Source organism: Lutzomyia longipalpis, chromosome 4 (assembly GCF_024334085.1).
Source record: "Lutzomyia longipalpis isolate SR_M1_2022 chromosome 4, ASM2433408v1".
Taxonomy (NCBI): Eukaryota; Metazoa; Arthropoda; class Insecta; order Diptera; family Psychodidae; genus Lutzomyia; species Lutzomyia longipalpis.
The window spans coordinates 8,913,667-8,936,527 of NC_074710.1; the positions used below are offsets into that span (position 1 = coordinate 8,913,667).

Consider the following 22,861-nt stretch of genomic DNA (forward strand, 5'->3'; position numbering starts at 1 on the left):
TTTTTTGTATTAGAAACTTCCCTTTGGCACATATCGATCGGCCACATTGACGCACCTGTAGGTACGGAATAACCTAAAAATCCATTCAGATTGGCTCCGAAATGAACAGGAAAGCCAGAAAATGCGAAATTCTGTTTTCAGCTAAAATTATGTCTTTCAACTTTCAAGGAAAAAATTGAAAATTCTTATTTTTTGTATTTGAAACTTCCCTTTGGCACATATCGATCAGGCTCATTGATAATAATAGAATTCTCAGATCATGACTGATTATTTAATCTGATAGGTCTGGTACAAGTTTCGTGAAAATTTCATTTTTTTTCCTTAATACCGGAGGACTTTACTGGTACTTGCTACCAATTCGATTCTTAAAATTGCCATAGAATAAAATCTATTGGACTTATCTCGATAAATTTTGCATCTATGTGTAGGGAATTTTAATTAAGGGATGGTCACGTTATTTTGGAAACTCGGGCGAACAAAATCGATCAAAAACTGTTTTTTTCGGTGTTAAATCTTAATTCAGAGTATCAGCAATCGTGGCGCTAGTTGTCAAAAATGTGAACAAAGTGATGTGTCACGTGGTACGGTGACGTCATTGACTACACAGCAAAATGGTATTTTAGCTCGATAGAGTTTCCAAAATAACGTGACCATCCCTTACTTTAAGATAGCAGAAAGAAAATCTCGAGAAGTCTTTTCTTTGGAAGATAATTGAGGTCAAAGTCAAAATCCAACGTGGAGGATCAAATTGGTACTAACTACTAGTCAAAATCCCATACATTTTAGCCATTGTTTTGAGATTATATTTCCCCATCCCAAATAAAGTACTCTTGTTCACTTTTCCTCGGTGAAAATCATTAATATGGACCATATGGACTAATTTTATTGCCGGAAGTGACTAAAATGTTACTTTAAAAATCAAAGTTTGTGATGATTTAGGCGCAATGATAAATTATGTAAAATTGTAGCTAAAAAAGTCGTTTGAATTGGCAATTTTGCATCGATTCTACGCAATTTTTTTTCAGTGACGATGTGACGATTTTCTCAATTAACCCTTTAAGATTTTTTGGGTCATATGCTGACCCAAACGTGAAACATTTTATTCTTTCAATTATTTATGAATGTAATTGTTTTTCCATGTTACAAATGCATCAAATTCACGCAAAAGAGGACAAAGAAGACGTTCTGAGTGAGAAAAGTCCTCTAAAAAAATTGATAGAATAAAAATCGCGATAAAAGAGCGTATGTTTCAATGTTTTTATGTTTCACGTTGGACGTTAAAGGGTTAAATATTTAGTAATTAGGTGTAGGAATGCTTGAAGGAGATCAAGAATTAGTATTATTCGTTGTGCCAGATGTTGGGTCCATCAAGTGTTAATATAAAAAAACGACATTGTGGTAAATACAATAAAATACTGAATTTACTAAATTGGTAAATTGAGTAAACTTGACATTTAATTTACCACATTTTACCAACTATTTATCTGCGAGAAAAATGTTTGTTTTTGTTCGTGTGTGAAATTTATGTTGATCAATTTGCAAGTTTTCAGGTGAAAATTCTTTCCTTATCGTGGAAAATTCTTTGCTACTGTACTCTGTGAATGCTCTGAAAGGTTCTGGAGTTGAAGTTCTCAGGATATTTTTACTGGGAGCGAGGTAATTTTGTGTTGAAAATCGAAGGAATTTTTCATTGCCCACAAAGATGGATTCCATTGATTTTCCTTTTACAATTTCTTTTTTTTTCTTTCATAGATTTGGAAAAGAATTTTCTTCCGGTGTGTGGGAAATTGGGAGTGAAATATGGCTCCGGGTGCGAATACAAACAACAACGGTGGTCAGGGCAACGGAAAGCGACAGACGGGAACGGTGCCAAAGACAAAGGCGAGGAAGAATTCGAGTGTTCCCCAAGAGGTTGTCGTGCCCACTCGTCGCGATCTTCAGCATTTAAACGTGAGATTTTCCTCTCTTAATGCTCTTTCTGCTCTTCTTGCTCCTCCTTGTGCTCCTGGCGTGGTGCTCCAAGGTGTCGTCATTGATTTTTCACACGCGAGAAAATTGATTTTTCCTCTCCCGGAGAGATTTCTATTTTTGCCACTTTTGCACCAAATTCCTCGCATACAGTGATGGTCGTTGAAATGGAGTTTTTTTCCGGAAGTGATTTTTTGGGGGAGTTTTTAGTAAATTTTCTTTATTAGTTTATTTAATTATCAAAAAAATTGTTCTGAAAATATTTTTGGAAGGAAATTATGCGAAAAATGATGAAAGATAAAACTTTGAGTGCATTTGCACGACCCTCACTGTGGGATGGGAGGAATTTGTGTTTCATTTTTCGTGAAAAGTTCTCTTTTAGTCTTCTCTCGATCGCTTTTCCGTGCGGATCGTTACAATTTTCTCCCTTCTTGTCTCTCTCTCTGTGGCAGGATCTTGTGAATAATCTCCAACCGGAGGAGGTGAGCTTGATAAGGAGTCGCAATAGACGAACACCTGGTGAAGGGGGCTGCTACGAATTGGGTGAGTAATGAGGGCAGATTACACAGTAGTGCCCCTCAAAAATTGCGCAAAAATAGATCAAGAAAGTGATCTTCTTCTCTCTTTTCTTGCGTAGAAAATATCTCACTTCAAGAGAATAGTCGCTTCATACCCGTTCGTCCAATTTTGCGTCGTAATCTCCTGCATGATGACCTCACAGATCAGCACCCATTGAGCCACAATCCAGCAAATCCCGCAGCAATTGGTGTGGTCATCCCCACGACCCCGAATACAGTGAACGAAGCTCCGAGATTGGCGCAGGAAGCTCACAGAATAACCGAAGGAAGTTCCCCGCAAATCCCAACGAATCTCCCCGCAAGGCACGCACTCAATGAGCGAAGTCTCTCAGCAATTCGGGGGAATATTGAGGAGCGTCTGAGTCAAATTCAGGACTACATTCAGATCACATCCGGACTCATTACTTCCATTCGCACCGACAAGGTGAGTCACTCCTTTAAGCCCCCTTTTAGAGAGCTTTCTTAACCCTTCATCATTTGGGGGATTATTTCACAAAGTCAGGACACGCGGAGATGGTGAACGTGGACCAAACGCCCGAACCCATTGACTCCACAAACTTGGAGACGATCGCCAACAGTGGCAGTGAGTCAGAGGTGATGAGTGGCTCGCGTTGCGCATCTTTCTTTCCTTCCACCTTCTCTCTTCTTGTCCCATTAACATTTTCCTCAAGCGCGCGTGCTTCCGTGTGTTTAAACTGTGCTGTTTCTTAATGACCTTCCACCTCCCTCTCGGCCTTTAAACAATCTTTTCATGCGGATTAAGGACTCAATAAGGCAGAATTTCAATTTAAAATTACAACATTTTGGGGATTTTAATGATTTTCTGATAATTTATCTTCTGAAAGATTTTTTTATTGAATCATTCACTTCTTGATTCTTTTTTACATTTAAATTCTTTGTTTGTAAAGAGAAATAAAAAAAAAATCTCTTGAAGAGGAAGCAAAAGAATTTGGAAAATAAATTTTTGGAGATTGAATAGGGGAGGACGGGGTAATTTGGCCACTTTCGATTTCTAAAAATGGTATTACCGCTAATGCTAGAAAATCCATTTCTTCACAGTTTATACTCCCTACAGGGATAACCAATTGTACCAAGTTTGGGGAAAATCCGATCATTAGATTTTCTTTTATTTGATAAAAACCATTTTTTCCATTTTCAAGTGCTTTTGGCATTTTGGAAATTCGACTCTTCCGATAATTTTTTAACGCTTAAAAATTAGTTTATACGTCACTAAGGGCCATTGATTCCCCATAAATACGATAGTGACATCCATTTTCCGATATCTCAAACAGATTTTCCTGTGGAAATGGTTTTATCCGGAAAATTGGAGTGGGGTAATTTGGCCACTTGAGTTTTTCCGGCACTATTTTCCGACGCATGTTCATGATATTCACTATGGTTGTGCCTTTTAATGATTTATTTATGATTATAAACAATTTATACCAAAAAATTTTAGCTAAAAAAAGTAAGTTACGAAAATCTGAAAAACGGCTACTTTTAGTTTTTGCTCGTTTATGGTTCAGAAAATGTTAAAGTTTGAGGCTCTGTTAAATATTTTTATCTGGCAAATTACTGGAAATGAATCTTAGATAAATGTCCTATCTTCCAATAAAATAATCGGAAAAATAAAATTATTTTATTGTCCAAAAATTTTCATGTTTAATAATTCATGCGCCAAAGTGTCCAAATTACCCGTGCTCGGGGTAATTTGGCCACTAAGCTAAGGGTCCAGGAAAATGGAAAATTCACCCATTTCTCATAGAGATAGAGAAAAGTGTTATATGGGAAAGTTTTAGGCCGGAAAATTTCCTACAAAATAGGGCTATTTGTTTTTCTTCGTACTACCACACTTGCTTGATATATCCCAAAAACCCCCAAAGTGGCCAAATTACCCCGTCTTCCCCTAATAAGTTTTCTCTTTTGAAAAATATTTTTTCTTATGAAAATTTCAAGGATTTGAATTATAAATTTCAAATTTTTCAGGAAAATTTCAGTCCCTGATAAACTTTTTATAGCAGTAATTGAAAATTTCAAAGAATTTTGTCTTAAATTTCAATGACTAAACGCAAAATTTCAATGTATTGAAAATTTCAAAAATTTAATTCTTAAATTTCAAACCTTAAAAGGCAATTTCAGCTCCTGATTTTTTTTCAATTAAATAATTGAAATCATAATTTTCAATGATTTCAAAAATTTCAATGTCTAAAAAATTTCTCAGATCTAAATTTTATATTTCCAGTCAGAAACAAAATTTTAAATTTCAGCCACACAGAATTTCAAAGAGCAATGTCTTAAATTTAATTGCTTCAATTTATAATTAAACTAACTATAAAATTTCAATATCTAAAATTTCAAATTCTTCAAGATAATTTCAGTCACTTAAGTGCTTTCAATCCTTTCAATGAAATAACCTGAAATTCCAACGATTTAATGTAAATTTTCAATGTCTGCAAAAGTTCCAAGATTTATTTTAAATCTCAGAATTTATTTTATTGCAATATTTGAAAATTTTGAAATTTTCGTAGGTCAATGATAAATTTCAAAGGACTTATTCTTAAATTTCAACGCCAGCAAAATTTCAAGGCAATGACTTGTAAAAAAAAGTCATTAAAATATTTCTGACAAAATTTCGTGTCTTAAATTTCAAAATTTCAGTGTCTGAAAAAATATTTAGTTTTTTTAAATTTTAAAGACTGCACATTACTTTTCCATCTGAAGAATTAATTTCATAACTAAATGTTACATTTCAATATTTAGTAAACTTCAGTGGAGTGATTTGAAAACTTCCAATTTTTCATTTTTAAATTTTAATAATGTAAAAAATTAAGTTTTCAAAGTTTTAAGTTCTATTGCATAATTTCTTTAAGGAGATTTTTAAAAAAAAAAGTTTTTTAATTTTTTTATTACTCTAACGCAATTTTTCAAATATTCGCCAGTCAGGTAATTATATAAAAATATTTTTCTTTACGGTAATATTACAATTCAAACTTTTTCCTTTGAAACATAAAATGATTTTTAATTTAAAAGAAATTTCAAAACAAAAAAAATTTTAATTCTTCAAATAAAAATATCAAGATCATGGGAAGAATGAGGCAGTATGGACCAGCCGGGTTAGCATTTTCTACCTCGATTACCTATTTATTACATATTATTACGTATTATAATATAATATTATTTTTTTTATTACATAGGGGTAACTGGGGTAAAATGGTGAATTTGAAAAAAAATAAAAATTAATAACTCAAGAAGCAGTGAGAGCTAATCTGTCTAATTTTGTCAGTAGTTGCACGTTATACCCCTGCCTAAGCCTAGAAAGTTTCATAATAATTGATCCAATATTTTGGCTTTTATTTGAAAAACAAATATTTCGAACCTCAAAGTTACTCTGACCACTCAATTACAAATTCAGTTTTGGCGAAATTCTCTGCAATTTTTTTGATCCAAATGCATTTTTAGACAGAGTAACTATTGCTAAACACGAATCTAATCTGAATTTTCCGAAAAAATTTTCCGAGTTTTCCCGTAAAACACTGATAGTAAAAAGTACCGCTTGGGGCAAAATGGTGAATCTGGTGTCTTTTTAAAATAACTTTTTAAATTTTTGAAAAAATAATTTCCCTTAATTACTATAACTATTATATACAATTTGGGATGTTTAATCACTGACTACTACCAATTTTCATAAACTAAAAAAATAAAAAAGGCAATTTCTTAAATTTAACGTTTTTTTTAATTTTTTGTATTTTTTTTATTAAAAAAAAGTTTTAATTGGTACACAAATCTCTCATTCTCAATAGATATTATAATGCCTTGCTAAAATAATTTCATTAAATTAAGATTAGCGAATAAAAAACGCAATTAACTGTTTTACCCCAGGATTTTTGGAACAGGCAAATTTGGAAGGGTTTGGAAAATGGCCTGAAAAAGCATTTTCCCATTGCGATAGAGAAAAATCGTCTGAGACAAAGTTGTAGCCCGGAAAATTTCCTATAAGATAGTTCTCATGGGAAATCTCAAATATTTCCACGGAACTCAGGAAAAATTATCTCCCAAAAATTCACCGAATTACCCCAGTTTCCCCCACCCACTTTTAGCTGTGATTCTTTTAAAACGTTGCAAATCGATAAATATCAGTGGATGTTTTTTACATCGAAAAACTACCCGTTCGACGCCCTGAGACTTCCACAGTGGCCTTCAAAGGGTTAACAATACTGCGCATAATTTTCCTTCCATGAACTGTTGATTATAAATAAATTAAAAATAATTTGATTAATCAAGAAGTTGAAAGTTTCAGGAAGTTTCCCGCCCAATTTTCATCATCTCATGGTGTGTGTTTTCTTCCCAAAGAGATTTTCACTTTCCCAAAAATAGATTTCTCCCCACCCACGCATTACTTTATCTGTGTTATGTGTGGCACTAGAAATAGCTTTGTGATTCGTGTTGATCATGTTTTTCTTTCCTCCTCTCGCCGGGAAAATTGCGAGAGAGAGAGAGAGAGAGGGAGGAGAATAAGAAGAAGAAGAGGAGGATGAAGGTGAAAATTCCTTTTGCAGATCAATGGGCCACGACCGCAGTCAGTGACGAGTATTCACTCCACACCGGATACACCGTTGCTGGAGGATCTGCAGCAACGTCTTGGGGTGTCAAGTAGGAATATGCAGAACATTAAGGAGCAACAGCAGCAGTTGATGCGCCTGCAGCAGGTGGCAAAGCAGCAATTGCAGGAAATGGAGCAGATTCGTGTGCAGAATCCTCTGGCACAGACGCAAGGGGGGGGTGGTCAGGGGAATTATGATTCAGTTGAGGCTGTGCAGGATGATGTGTCGAACTTGATGACACGCATGCAGGCATTGACGAATTTTATTCATGGGCAAAATGACATGGCATCCCTACTGGGGGAGGATGCTGCAGTAGCCATGGCGGAGCAGACGATGCTGCAGAAGAAGCTGCAGGAGTTGAAGGAGCGCAAGAGTCAGATGGAGAAGCTCGTGAGTGAGTTGCAGAATATGAATGTTGAAGCAGATCGGGCATTTGGGGATGTGCAGCAGCAGCAGCAGCAACATGTGGCCAATGGGGATGCTGCGAGAGTTGTTCCCATTTCCTTGGAAAGGATTGTTCCGATTGAACTCCTTCCGGGAGCTGTGGGGCAGACAAATGGGGCCCTACAGCCGTCAGATGTTGAGTCTGAGACGGAGAATGCGGAGCTGGAGGGGTTGGATGAGGCAGCAGAGGCAGGGAATAGTGAGATTGGTGATAAAATTGCTGAGATAAATGCAATGAAGGATCAATTGAATCGCCTCAAGGATATGATGGAGACGGTGAAATTGATTGAGATGAAGACAAGCATGGGGGAGGATCCCGATGAGGATGTTCCAATGATGGCACAGAAGCCGGCGCATGTGGAGAATCTAAATAATTTATCCGGAAACTTGCAGGGTGGTGCTAAAGTGACAAATGCAGACTTTGATCGTCCACAGAGGGATGAAAGTGTTCTGAGTGATCGTGTTCAGGCACTTCATGCCATGACACAGGATCTCCGTGCGCAGGCCCTGTCGCTTGTGTCCGAAAGGGAACGCTTGAAGAATATAAAGGATGAAATGGAGCGTCGGAGGGATGATATGTTGGAGAAGACGTCAAATCAGAGCGGAAGCACCATCAGGGAAGTGAGTCCTGCACCACAGGAGCAACATAGGGAGCAACAGCGACAGCAGCAGCGGGAGCAGCAACGTCTCAAGGAGGAGTATGAGTCAAAGAAGAAGGAATATGAGAAGATTGTGGAGAAACTCCAAGCTGAGCAACAACGGCAAGTTACGGGGCAGCACCAACAGCCACCAAGACGTGCAAATCCCAAACAAATGAGCACAGAATCCACCGACAGTACCATCCCAATTGATGCGTCAAGCCTCAAATCCGGCAGTACGAAGAGTCTTCAGCAAATTGGGATGGATCGTAGTGCAGCAAGTGGGGCGAGTGGTGGGGGGGCGTGGAGGAAGATTTCTCGGGAAAATGTGGAAATGTCTCCCGGGAATGCAACTCCACATCCCCTTTCCCTGCCTGCCAATCACTTCTCCCCATGCAACTCCTTCTACGCTACTCCCGCACAGAACTTCTGCCCACAGACGCATGCGGGATTCAATGTGGACCATCAGAGTCCGCAGTGTCATCATCATCATCTCGCAGCAAATGATCCTTTCTGCGGGAGTGTCTACGCAGGGAGTCGCGGAGGGGATTCACTGCTACTGCAGCAGTTTATCCAAACACAGCAGATGCTCATTAATTCAGTGTCGCAGTGCAATCAGCTGCTCTGGTCACAGCAGAGGGAGCTCAATAATCTCAACAATGCCGTTCTCTTGGTGAGTTTATTTTAGCTGTGTTTCTTTCAGACACAGCTTTTGTGTACCGAGCAAAATCGAAAGTCGTCAGATCGGTCTCAAACTTGGGATGAGCACGAATTAGGGTCCCCACATTCCAAAAAACGTATGCGCCAAAAATAAGTTTTTTTCCGGCCGGCCGTCCGTCCGGCCGTCCGTCCGTCCGGCCCTCCGGATTATAAACTTAAATTGCAAGAGAACGGTGATAGATAGAGACTTGCGGTAAACGGCAAAGTTTAAATATCGACATGAAGAAATCCGATTATGAGGTCAAATGCACCCCCCCACCCCCCCATCCGCCATTTTGAATAACCTCAAAATTTTGTTTTCGCTATATCTCAGCCGCTATTATAGCTAGAGGGCTGAAATTTTGATATGTTGTAGGGGCCATCAAGACCTTTCCAACGATGCCTCATTTTCGAAAATCGGTCAAGCCGTTTAGTCAATATGGCCGCCACAATTTTTCATCGAAAATCGACCATAACTCGAAAACGGCTTGACCGATTTTGATCAACCCGGGGTCAAATGAAAGATCTCAACAAACCCTACAACTCTCTAGAACATCCGAAGTTTCAAAAGTGACCGCTAGGGGGCCAAAAATCAAAAACAAAATTTTCGATGAGTTTTCGATGAATATCTCGAAAACGACGACATAAATTTTTTTCATTTTTTGATATGTTGTAGCTGACCATATTATCTAGCTTCATGCCAAAAATGAAGAAAATCTATGGATCCGTTCTCGAGATATAGCCTTCCAAAGTTGGCATGTCATATCTCGGGTTCTACAAGTCCGATCTTGATCAACTCAAGCGCAAATGAAAGGTTTCGAGAAACCCTACAAATGTCTAGAACATTGCAACTTCGAGAAATGACCGCAAGAGGCGCTAAAGTCAAAAACAAAGTTTTCGAAAATTTCGAACTCGAATTTTTCGAAAATGGTGACATAAATTTTTTTCATTTTTCGATATGTTATAGCTGACTTCGAGACCTTTAAAACAAAAGAAAATTTATGAAAATCTATGAATCCGTTCTCGAGATATAGCCTTCTAAAGATTTCTTAGGGTATGACTTTTCTACTTTTCCCGACTTTGCGCGTATTTAAATTAATTCGCGTTCTAGTTTGCTCTCACAAAATTGGTACACTGAAAGAAACACAGCTCCCGTAAGCTTAGTCAGCTTACCAGTACATTTTACTTTTTGTTGTCAATTTGTCCCCAAACTTGGTATGAGCACGAAAAGAATAGTTAAATCACTGTTAAAAATACTTTTGCTATTTTAACAGAAATAATTGTCAAAAATCTTTCATTAAATTCTGTCAAAACTTTGGTAATTTTTGACTAATTCAATTGGTGGAAGATGTCAATTTTATTGAAGTACTTCGATCGTTTTGATTAATTTATATAGTTGAAGCACTTCGCCCAATGTGATTTAACTGAATCATTCTGTCAAGTTTATTGAAGAACTTCTATCTTCTTGACCAATTCAAAAGATGAAAGAACTTAACTGAATCATTCTTTCCATATTTTTCATCAAATGTATTGGTTTGTCCAATATTTACACAGATTTCTAACCTAAGTTATTCACATAAATTCAGTACAATTTTGATTTTCTGTCTCATTCATCCCCATTGAATGTAATGGTAAAAATGTTAGGTTAGAAATCCGGATAAATATTGGACAAACCAATACTTCTGTCTTAACTTCTGTTTTTTTTTTTACTTAACGATTTTTCCAGACACTGAATTACTTTTGTTATTCATGCTTTAAAAAAATTGTCTAAATGACTGAAGTAATCAGTCATTATCTTTCACCATTAGAATTGATCAAAATGATCGAAGTACTTTTAATGGTTGCAGTACTCGCGCAATATGATTTAACTGAATCATTCTGTCAATTTTATTGAAGTACTTCGGTCGTTTTGACTAACTCTAATTACTGGAAGATGATGACTGATTACTTCAGTCATTTAGACAATTTTTTAAAGAAAGATTGTTGTGACCAGTTAAATGGACTGATTCAATTTGCTATAGTATCAATTCACTGAATAACTTTGGGTTCTTTGACTGTTTTTTTTCGTTATTTTAATAAAATAACTTTTGTTGTTTTGACTGTTTCATATTTTTGACTAAATAACTTCAGTCATTATAACTATGGAAGTATTTAAATCTGAGTTTTTGTTCTTTCACCGAATAACTTCTATCAAATAAGCTGCTAAAGTGTCATTTCGCTGATTACTTCAATCATAATCAAAGTTTTTTAACACTCGGAGGACTTTACTGGTAATTGGTACCAATTGAAACCTTAAAATCGTCACAGAATAAAATCTATTGGACTTATCTCGATTAATTTAGCATCTATGTGTAGGGAATTTTAATTACTTTAAGATAGCAGAAAGAAAATCTCGAGAAAAGTCTTTTCTTTGGAAGATAATTGAGGTCAAAGTCAGAATCCAACGTGGAGGATCAAATTGGTAATAACTACCAGTCAAAATCCCATACATTTTTGCCGTGGTTTTGAGGTTATGTTTCCCCATATTTCCCAAATAAAGTACTCTTGTTCACTTTTCCTCGGTAAAAATCATTAATGTGGACTAATTTTATTGCCGGAAGTGACTAAAAAGTTACTTGATGAATCAAAGTTTGTGATGATTTAGGCGCAATAATAAATTATGTAAAATTGTAGCTAAAAAATTCGTTTTAATTGGCAATTTTGCATCGATTCTACGCAATTTTTTTTCAGTGACAATTTTCTAAATTAAATATTTAGTAATTCGGTGTAGGAATGCTTGAAGGAGATTGAAAATTAGTGAAACTTTCGATCCTTGTTCAATAAACTGATTAATAATTAATTATTGAGCATATTTTATCAGCTGGTAGTTATTACCAATTTGATCCTCCGCGTTGTGCCAAATGTTGGGTCCTCCAAGTGTTAAAGGTAAAGTTTAAATACCGACAGGATGTCATTCGATTTTGAGGTTAAATTCAGCATTTGCCATTTTGAAACACTCGCAAAAGTTTGTTTTATCTCAGCCCCTATAAAAGTTAGAGTTTAAAAATTTTGATGTTGCAGCTCTCTTAAAAATAAAATTTTATTAAAATCGCTCAAGTAAAGTGATCAATGAAAAGACATTTTGACGGAATATATCATTTAAGTAATATAACGGATTTTATGAGTGAAAATGATAGAAATATCAATGAAAAGAGAGAAAAAACAATTTGAATGATCAAAAACGCAAAAATTTGGTTAATATTATGAAAGAAGTTATTCAGGTAAAATGACAGAATGAAACACTCAAAATTAAATAATGAAAAAACTAAAAGCACAGAAGTTTTTAAGAGAAAAATTAAAAAGAGCAGATTAAAATAGTTCTAGTTGCGCTTTCTATTATTTGAATTAATCAAAAATACTGAAGTATATTGATGGGAGTTGTAAGATAATACGATTCGGTCAAATTACTTTTTCACCAAAGTTCTTTCCATCTATTGAATTGGTCAATTATCCAATAATTAAATTGGTTAAAAAGACTAAAATTTCATTGAAGTTCTTTGTTGGAAGATATTTAGCAGAATAATTGGTGTTTTTAACTGAAATTTATTTAACAGTGACAGAAGCTTATCAAGGTCCTTCCAACGATAACTTTGATCAAAAATCGGCAAAGCCGCTTAGCCAATATGGCCGCCACACCTTTTCATCGATAATCGGCCATAACTCAAGAACGGTTTGACCGATTTTGATCAATTTAGGCTCAAATGAAAGCTCTTAAAAATCCCTACAGTTTTCTAGAATATCAGAAGTTTCAAAAGGGACCGCTAGGGGGCCTAAGATCAAACACCAATTTTTCGATTAGTTTTCGATAAATATCTCGAAAACGCCACTATCGATTTTATTCAAATTTCTGTTCAAGCTGATCTTTAAGAAAAAATGAAATCTTTCCCACAGCTTCAGGAGCGTCTTCTGAAGCAAGACCCAACGCATGAGGGTGTTGGCATTGGGAATGCATCAATGCGTGCTGAATCCGTACCGCCAAATGTTGCCACAACATCAACTGCTGGCAATCAAATGTCCACCTTCCTGCAACGAGCTCAATCGGAGCAACCAACGTACTTTGCGGGGGCGCAAAATCAATTTCCACCCCCACTTAGTCCGGTACGAATCTACCCGAATTATCAGAATCAGCAAATGCTGCGGAATCAGCCGGGGCCACCGCAGAGTAGCAATAATGCTGTGAATAATCGCATTGCACGTGTTGCTGGGAATGTGCAGCAAGCGCAAGCAAATGGGGGTGGGTTCTATCAGCAGAGCACTGGGAATGGGGATGGGCAGCAGCAGCAGCAGCAATTATTTGGGAATCTCAATCCCTTCACAACGGCCAACAATGCAGCAACGCAGGGCAATCAACAGCCGGTGCTGCTCAACAACAACCCCAATTCCCTGCTGAATGCTCAAACAACATCCACGCCAATCTTCATTCATCACAACAACAACACAAGTGGGGGGAATAATGCGAATCTGCAGCATCATCAGAATGCCACCACTGTGGCCAATACGGCCTTTGCAACGCATGTCCCTCCACCGGCGCTCAATAATCAAGTTGCTCCTGGGAATCGTGCCAACAACTACTGGGACAACTTCCGCAGGTAAGTTCTGCAGTTTCCCCTTTTCCCCCACTCTCTCTCTCGCACACTTTTGTATCTTTCTCTCTCTCTCAGTCACATTTAGTGTTTCCGCCGGCCCGCATCGAAAAAAAAATTAATTTCCGTTTTTAGTTTTACATCGAAATTCTGATTTACAAAAAGAAAGAAAAATTGAATTGACTAAAAGTGACCACCCGGTGGGGAATTTTTCAATGAAAGAAAAAGAAAAGAAAAAAGAAAAAAAAGAGTGAAAAAGGGTAAGCCAAAAATGTTTTGGCGTTGCGCATGTAAGTTCACAAAATGCTTTGTGAGTGACTAAAATAGCGATGATATTTCAACAAGAATTCTTCTCTATCTAAAAAAAAATGTTTTCTCATTTCTATTCTCACTTTCCACATACATTCTCTCCTTTTTCTTCTTTTGCCTAAATGTGGGTTTTCTTAACAAAAAAAAATATAAACAACAAGCTGGGAAAATTTGACGCAGTTTTTTGCTAATTAACAGGAGATATTTTTCTTTGGGAAGGATTTAGAATAGGTACTATGACAAGATTTTTTTTTTTAAATTTCTTGTAAGACAAAGAATTAAGCTTTCGATTTTAGAATGTTATGAAGATAAAAAAAAATTAAAAAAAATATCGTAGAAAAGCAAAAATGATTTTTAGAAAAATGAATTGAAACTTTCAGAGCCTTAAATTGAACAATTCTTAAAGATAATTTAAAAAAAAAATTCAGAGAATAAAATTCAGAGTTCAGAAAATTTAGTGAGAAGCTCACAGAAGATAAACAAAAAAAAGAAACTCAATTTGAAATTTTGGACTAAAAAAAAATGAAAGAACAAAATTTCAAAAGCTGAAATAATAAATTGTGAAAAATTGAAAAAAAAAAACATTTCGGAAATTGAAATAAAATATCAAAAAAACTGAAATTAAAATTTCCTGAAACTTGACTTAATTTTTTTTAGAAAGCTTTCAATAAACTGAAAATGAAGATTCAGAGTTTGAAATAAAATTGTTCAGAATCTTAATTCTAAGAATTCTAAAATTCAAACACCAAATATCAAATTTCAAAACCTGAAATTACAATTTTTTAAAGTCGAAATGACGTTCGGCCCTGTACAAAACCAAAAAAAAAACGAAGAAGTTTAAAAAACTGAAATTTTTCATAAAAATTGAATAATTAGAAGTTGAAATAAAAATTAGGAAACTAACTGAAATAAAAAAAAATCAGAGAATAAATTTTATCTTCGAAAACTGAAAGGAAATATTGAGAAAAAAAATTCAGATAAATCAGAAAAATCTTGAAAAATTTGAAATTTCAAACTTATCAACTACAATTTTAGCTAATACAGCCAATATTTTACCAAATATTGGCCAATGAGATATTCTTATTTTAAACCAATATTTTCTTTATTTGCTTTGTGGCTTATTTTAAATTTCATAACATTTTTGGCTTCTTAACCCCTTAAGGTTTATTGGGTCATACACTGACCCAAAGACTCAATTTAGAAAATATTTCATTTTGTAATAGTTAATTTTTAAAAATTGAGACAAAATTAGTACAAGACCAGGGGCGTAGCCAGAACAAAATTTGAGGGGGGGGGGGAGGGTAGAAATTTCTTCTTCTTCATTTTTAATTGTACGGCTTTTGAACTCCTTCAAGATTCATATAGCCAAAATGGTTACAAACTTTTGATTTCACTTTTTGTAAGAACAAAATGTTCTCACAGTACCGATCATTGGGTGAAATTCATTAGTCATATTGTCTTAAGATCTCTAAGAATTTCATAAATTTTCTTAAAAAACTTTTTTTTTTAAAGAATTTCTCAAGTTTTCTTAAGAAAAATTTGAGTTTTTTTTTTAATGAAAATATAGAATTTCCTTAATTTTCACAATCGAAACTAGAATTTCTTTAATCAGGCTGATTCGGTTCAAATTCATATTTTTCGAAGATCTATTCTGATGGTTTTCAGGCATCTAAATTAGTAAAAATCATCGAAAAACATGCATTTTGCTCGATTCAAACTGAATTAAAAAATCTTAAGATTTTTTGAGAAAACTTGAAAATTCTTAAGAAAAATTAAGATTTTTACTCATTGTTTGAATTTAAATCCTCTCAGCCTTAAAGGTTTCAATTTTAAATCAAATATTACGACATTTTATAAGTTTCCGATTTAAAAAAAAAAAAGGATGACAAGTATTTTTTTTAGATCGATTTGACTATAATATATTTGTGATGATTTTTACGAATTTCAATGCCTCAAGACGATCAGAAAATGTAATCGAAAAATGCATTTTGCTCGATTTACTTTAAAAATCTTAAGTTTCGTTTAAGAAAGCTTAAAAATCTTAAAATTTTTCTTACGATCTTAAGTTTTTCCTTAAGGATTCGTAAGAAATCTTTTGAAAACTTTACACATTCTTAAGAAAACTTTTCAAAAATCTAAGTATTTCTTGAGAAAACTTAAGTCTGTCTGACTAATGCATTTCATCCAATATCAAATGGATTTTGAGTGACTCTTTTCAAAAAAAAAATAATATATAAATAAAATTTTCAAGAAACTTTCTGATCAGTGAAGTAGAAAATAAAAATTTTTGTGGCTATTAACAGTATATTGGTAGCTCTAAATTCTTGTTTTTTTTTTTTTCTTTTAGACATTTATTGATATTAAGTAAAATGTAAATTGTGAATGCTTAGATAAAAGAAAGTGAGAAAAAACGATCCCAAAATCGAAAATTTTAGCGATTTTTCTGATACTTGATCAAACTGTTCTTGAGTTAATTTGGCTCGACTCGAGGGGGGGTTATAACCCCCAAACCCCCCCCCCCCCCCTCTCGCTACGCCCCTGTACAAGACTATGTCTTAACAATCCCTGATCATTTTATGACCACAAAAGGACATCCACAAGGACTCACAGGATCAGGAAGGACGAAAAACCGAAAATTTTTGAGTTAAGATTTTTTGCTAAAAATATCTTATTTAAGCTCAAAGGAACCCATAAAAATTATTTTAATTTCAATCACCTCGCTAGATTGATCGCGGACCTAAAAGGGTTAAAAAAAAAAAGCAAAGAAATTGAATTGAAAATTTTCGGACAACCGTGCAATATTGATAGTCTGTGAGGAAAGAAGGCTAGTCATTCTAGTATGAATCAGTCCCCAAGGAGGTAACCAAATTTTGTTTTTAAATTATCGTAGGGCATTGTCAAAGACTCAAGAAAAGCTAGGTAATTTCCCGGAAAAGCGCTGGGAAATATACGAATTTTCACATTTTATGTCAAATCGGGTGCAAACTTCTTTGATTTTTTTCTTAATATCTAGTTATTCTAGAAAATTCCTTTCTGTGCCATATGAAAGCTATTTAAAGGCCTAACAATATATATTTAAACCATTTTCCTACGGTGGAAAACTCGCGAGATTTTCCGGCATTGAACTTTTCTTTCGCTTCCCATTTCTCCAATATTGAACGTGACCAATTTTAAAATATCTCATTTTGTAGCATTTTTAATTATCTTTTATTTGGTATAACACTTGCAGGGGAAATCCGCTGGGAAAACTCGCTACAGAACGATTTTCCAAAGTTAAGCACGTTTTCACGTTGGAAAAAAAGAGATAGGCAATTTCTCCTCTTTGATGTTTCCAGAATGTTCTAAGAATTCCCCTAGAAAAAAATTGGCCATCTCTTTTCCTCCAACGCGAAAACGTGCTTAACTTTGGAAAATCGTTCTGTAGCGAGTTTTCCCAGCGGATTTCCCCGGCAAGTGTTATACCAAATGAAAGATAATTAAAAATGCTACAAAATGAGATATTTTAAAATTGGTCACGTTCAATATTGGAGAAATGGGAAGCAAAAGAAAAGTTCAATGCCGGAAAATCTCGCGAGTTTTCCACCGTAGGAAAATGGTTTAAATATATATTGTTAGGCCTTTAAATAGCTTTCATATGACACAGAAAAGAATTTTCTAGAATAACTAGAAATTAAGAAAAAAATCAAAGAAGTTTGCACCCGATTTGACATAAAATGTGAAAATTCGTATATTTCCCAGCGCTTTTCCGGGAAATTACCACGATTTTCTTGAGTCCTTAGTAATGCCCTACGATAATTTAAAAACAAAATTTGGTCACCTCCTTGGGGACTGATTCATACTAGAATGACTAGCCTTCTTTCTCAAGGAATTGTGGGAATTTATGCATCAATACAAAATTATGATCAATGGCGCACGCAATGAACCGGAAGTAATGGATCGAAATTTCATTTTAATGCCCACACTGATCGTACAGCAGACAAAAATACTAACATTGAAGTCTTTTGCCGCACTTTTTGGCTTCTTTTTTTAATTTAATTTAATTTATTTCAATTCCGTATTTCTTTATTGTTGTTGTTTTTTTGTTACGTTCTTTCTTTGCGCTGGATTTTCGTTAAATTCGTTGATTTTCTTTTTATTTGTTGTGTCCAAGAAGCTCTAATTAAAGAAGAAAAAGATCGTCAAAAGGTGGGCTCAATAAAGATTCCTTTTCTCTCCACGTTGTTTCAGCTATTCTCGACAGAATTTACTTTCTGGCAATAGTTGCAAGAGCAATGAGGATTCTTGTAGTTCCTCCTCGTCGAATTTCCCCTTCAATACGGACCACAGGGCGCCGCATTTTCGCAATCAACCAAATAATTTGCCCGTGTTGGAGAATAAATTTGAGCATCATCGCTTCCGGAATGAGGTGAATCAGGTGAATTGTGGGGGGATTATGGAGCAACAGCACGTTGAGCAGCAAGTACAGATGATCCCAACAACTGTTGGTGGGGATGTGCTGCAGCAGCAGCATCCGGTGAATCCAATGTCAGACGTTCTGGGCTTCCATACGAATCCCATTAATTTGGGCGTGAGTGAATTCAGTGCAAAATCCAAGACACAAGCAAAGGGAAATGGGAACAAGAAGCGTTCAAGGCGCACAATGGATCGAAATATTTTGACTGTAAATCCCGATTCTGTGGCGAGTGATGATAGAAACCTCGCTAGTGCATCATCGGGGCGAAATACAAAGTCCACATCGAAGTTCTTTGAGGAGCTAAAGGAGAATGTCTACATGGAGGTGTCTGCCCTCATTGCGGCCAATGAGCTACGGCCGTACTTCCTCATACAGCTCTTCCGGGATTTGCAGCTAATGTCATCGGATCCAATGCGACAGCAAACACTTCAATCCATTCAAGAGCTCTACAATCGCTACGTTGAGTCGACAATACACGTTGAGGCTGAAGCTTATGGGTCAGCAGATGCCGCAAATCCCGCAGATGGGGACAATGTCAGCAATGTGCAGGATCAGGAGGAGCAGCAGTTGCAGGAGAATGCAAGGACGGAGCATTTTGACTATCAATCATCCACTCAAAGCACACCAGCTGTAAGTAAATTCTTTAATATTACTTCATTTTTCCTTTTATTTTTTAACTTTTTAGGTTTTTCTTTTAAAAATTTTAATTCATTAAAATAATGTCCTTAGGAAGGTCATGGATTGTCTTGTGACAATTTAAATTCCTATACAAACTTGTTTTCGGACTTTTGAAATTTTTCTTTCAAAAACTTATTTCATTAAGAAAAGGTCCTTAGGAAGGTCATGGATTGTCTTGTGACAATTTTAATTCCTATACAAACTTGTTTTCGGACTTTTGAAATTTTTCTTTCAAAAACTTATTTCATTAAGAAAATGTCCTTAGGAAGGTCATGGATTGTCTTGTGACAATTTATACACCTGCAAACTAGCAATGTTGGAGATTCGGTCAATTTACAAATGTTGTGGGAGTCAAAACGCGGGATCTGACCTTTAGAAAATACTCTTTTATTATTTCTGCGACGTTTCGGAGCTTTATTTCTCCTTCCTCAGGCATTAATAATTGAGGGTATTTTTGTCAAATAAATTTTCACTTTCTGCATCCACTTTACATCAATTACGGTTCTCATCACCATGGCTTTTTGACTTGGACCAAGTCAAAAAGCCAAAAGCCAAAAGTCAAAAGTCCAAGTCAAAAAGCCATGGTGATGAGAACCGTAATTGATGTAAAGTGGATGCAGAAAGTGAAAATTAATTTGACAAAAATACCCTCAATTATTAATGCCTGAGGAAGGAGAAATAAAGCTCCGAAACGTCGCAGAAATAATAAAAGAGTATTTTCTAAAGGTCAGATCCCGCGTTTTTACTCCTGCAAACTAGGTTAGGGAACATTAAGACTTATTTTTTGTGACTTTTTAACAGTAATTCTTTCGCTGTTCAGAATTGAACAAGGCTTTTATTAAATATTTTAGGTAAATCGCAAACTCCAGGCAAAATCAAGCCATAGCGTATAATTTCGGACTGTAATACTTAAAACATATTCTTAAATCTCACTAATTTAAATCTCCTATTCAAACACTTTTTCAAGATAATTCCCCTCCTATATTGGGCTTTGTCTGCCTATCTTTTCTCTATCAATCTTCTAATTTCCCTGAAATTAAATTACAAATTAATCTTCTAATATTGAACTTCAATCCATTTCTCTTGCTTCTAACCTCACTTTTGTCCGTCTCTCTTTTCTTCAACTTTTCTGGGCATTTTCCTTCTTCCTTTGATTTTCTCTGTAATACAGATTCATCTTGCTCTACTAATCATTCTCCTTGTAATTTTCTCTACTTACATTCAATAATAATCAATAAACAATTCTAATCTAACTTGCCTGAAGTATGCGCTATTCAATACAAATTCAAAGGTTTAAATTAAATGAACTAAAACAATCTTCAAAATTCGCTTTACTAGAGATCACATGATCGCAAGTTTTTGTTTACCTAAAATCTTAAAATTCAATTTTCCTGATAAACATCATGCTAAGAAAATGTCATGTAACATTTTGTGACAAAAAAAAAGTCAAAGTTTTGCTATAATAACATCATTTTCCTCATGAGTTTTCTGTCTAAAATAATAAAAACAATTAATTTGTCTGATTTGATTACAAAATGTCAAAGAAAATTACCCCATAAACTCACAAATTCAATAAAATTTTAACTAATTGAAGATAAATAAATCCTATAAAATGTCACGAAACATTTTGTGACACTTAAAATGATTATTAAAAGAATCGTTTTATTGTCACTACAGCGCTCTGCTGAAAATGCCGTCCAACCGGATTATGATATGTTACGAATTGTGGCACAAGAAGTATCTGAATTCCTGCAAACAGTTGAAATTGTCAATGAGGCTGCCCTACAGCGTATTGGGACAATTGTTCTCACCCACCTAAATAATACAATTAATGAGAAGCTAACACTCAGCAAGTACTACATAAATCAGGAGGACTTTATGCATCATCTGTCGACATATAGTCGTTCGGGTGATAAAGAGGAACTCCTTGCGAGTATTGAGAACTACCTCACGGGCCTAATACTCCCAGCAGCGCATGAGGTTGTCCTCCATGAGGGTGCGGAGTGCGTTGAAGGTGCCGTTGGGGGTGATTTAACGTCACATCCGGCCGAAATGGAGGGTTATTTGCAAATTGTAACACCACACAGGGGTAGTCAGGACAATATTGTGGATGTTGGGGGTGTTTTTGGGAGTATTCCCTGCAATGGGGATCTCGCAGAAGCCGATCAAGTGTGCAGCAGTGAGAGTCTTTACGAAGAGGAAGTTCAGACAACTCCACAGGTGGTGCCGCAAAGTGATCAGAGGCGTGAGGTGAGTCCAAAAATTTTGTTTTTTTTTATTTTTTTGCAAATTTTATTGTTTAGTGTGCAAAGGAATCTCATTTTGGGCATCCTTGAAGACCTATTTTTCCTACGGTTTTATTCAATACAAAAATCTGGTGAAAATGAAAGTTAAAATATGATGATTTCCGTAAAATTCCGGATATTTTTGTATTATTTCAAGAATATTTATCGAATGTTTTGAATTTGAGCTCTTCATGAGCTAAATAATGAATTTTCAGTAAAAAAAAATTATCAAAGGGGTCGATTATGATAAAAATATTTTCTTTTCTTTTCCAACAACTTAAAAGTTTTTGGAAGATTTTGCTAGTTAATGTTTTTAAATCATTTTATTGTCGGTATATGATATTGCCTCGACACGATATATATATTGTTGGTCTATAAAAGAAAAACAAAGAATTGGTCGTTCCAGAAAACATTCAGAAAGATCTTTAAAGATTTCTGGAAATGTAATTTTTCTTCAAAAACACGATTAAAGAGAGAAATAAAATGTCGAAATCTTATAAATTTTTTCTCAGAATACCAAAAATCTTACCACTGAGGAATTGCAAGAAAAAAAGAAAAGATTTGTATCAGAATCAACTGATCAGTCATCAATTTTCTTATGTTGAAAAGAAAATCAGAGAAATTGTCATAGAAAAACTTCAGTTTGGATATTTTTAAGGAGAATCTCATTTTGTTTCCATTTTAAAGCTTTTGGGGCTTCCAAAAATGGAGAAAATTATACGAATATTGTATTTTTATAATAATTTTGTTACTTTTAGCTATTCTGCTATTTTTTGACTATTTAACTTGCAAAAAAAGCTACCCACAAGATAACTGATGAATATTACCCTGTTTCGTGACATTCCGGGACGAACGACCTGCTAATGTCCTACGAATTGTCTCGTGCTGTCGTGTGACTATTAATATTTTTTCGCTTCTATTTTATTTAATTTCTTTCGCAAAACTTTAGCTTGACAAAAAACGTTTAAAGTGTTGTTAAAATAAGCCCTAAATTGGAGGCAAAAAAAAATAAAATATTGAATGAAGAAAATCCTTTTCAGGAGGAAACTGTCTGGATATCGGATGAAGAAGTAGAAATTCTCTCAACAAATGGAAATACTTCAAATAGTGCTGAGGGAAAGCATTAAAGGAACTCAATTAAAATTGTCGGACTTTAAATTCAAGAAAAAAAAATTATTTGTTTTAAAGAAATTTTCATTTAATTTACGAGAATGTTGCAAAAGACAGCCTAGTGATGAATCTCTTTTTTCTTTTCTCTTTTAGTCAATAAGTCACTTTTAATTAATTCAATTAGAAATTATTAATACAGTAATACAGCATTTAACAAGAATAATTAGCACCACTCTCCAGAGATTACAAATAATTAATTCTCTTTCCTTTTTTTGATGAAAAATACAAATATTTATCCAATAAAAAATATATAAAAATAAAACATTTGTGTGACAATTTCACAATCTCCTCTAATAAGTATACTGTATAGAGTAATTGTTATAATGAAAATTGGGGATTTGTGAATAAAATTAGCAATGTTTTACAACAATTTGTACGAAGAGTTTTTATCTTTCTCTCTCACTGCAAGTAAACCAGCA

General features: G+C 34.9%; 1 protein-coding gene across 4 annotated transcripts; it reads left to right on the forward strand.

Moving 5' to 3' along the window:
• The first annotated feature begins 1,479 nt into the window (after positions 1-1,479).
• Positions 1,480-22,812, forward strand: LOC129796025 (uncharacterized). 4 transcript variants are annotated; one of them, XM_055837670.1, is made up of 10 exons: positions 1,497-1,656; positions 1,753-1,950; positions 2,421-2,511; positions 2,606-2,970; positions 3,045-3,140; positions 7,100-8,899; positions 12,856-13,553; positions 18,084-18,939; positions 20,665-21,237; positions 22,313-22,812. In XM_055837670.1, exons 2-10 carry the CDS (start codon positions 1,801-1,803, stop codon positions 22,397-22,399), a joined length of 4,716 nt encoding a protein of 1,571 aa, XP_055693645.1. In that variant the 5' UTR covers positions 1,497-1,656; positions 1,753-1,800; the 3' UTR covers positions 22,400-22,812. The 4 variants fall into 4 exon arrangements, with proteins under 4 accessions (XP_055693643.1, XP_055693647.1, XP_055693646.1 ...); XM_055837668.1 differs by having other exon boundaries at positions 1,480-1,656; positions 20,665-22,812; XM_055837672.1 differs by lacking the exon at positions 3,045-3,140 and having other exon boundaries at positions 1,480-1,656.
• Positions 22,813-22,861: the final 49 nt, after the last annotated feature.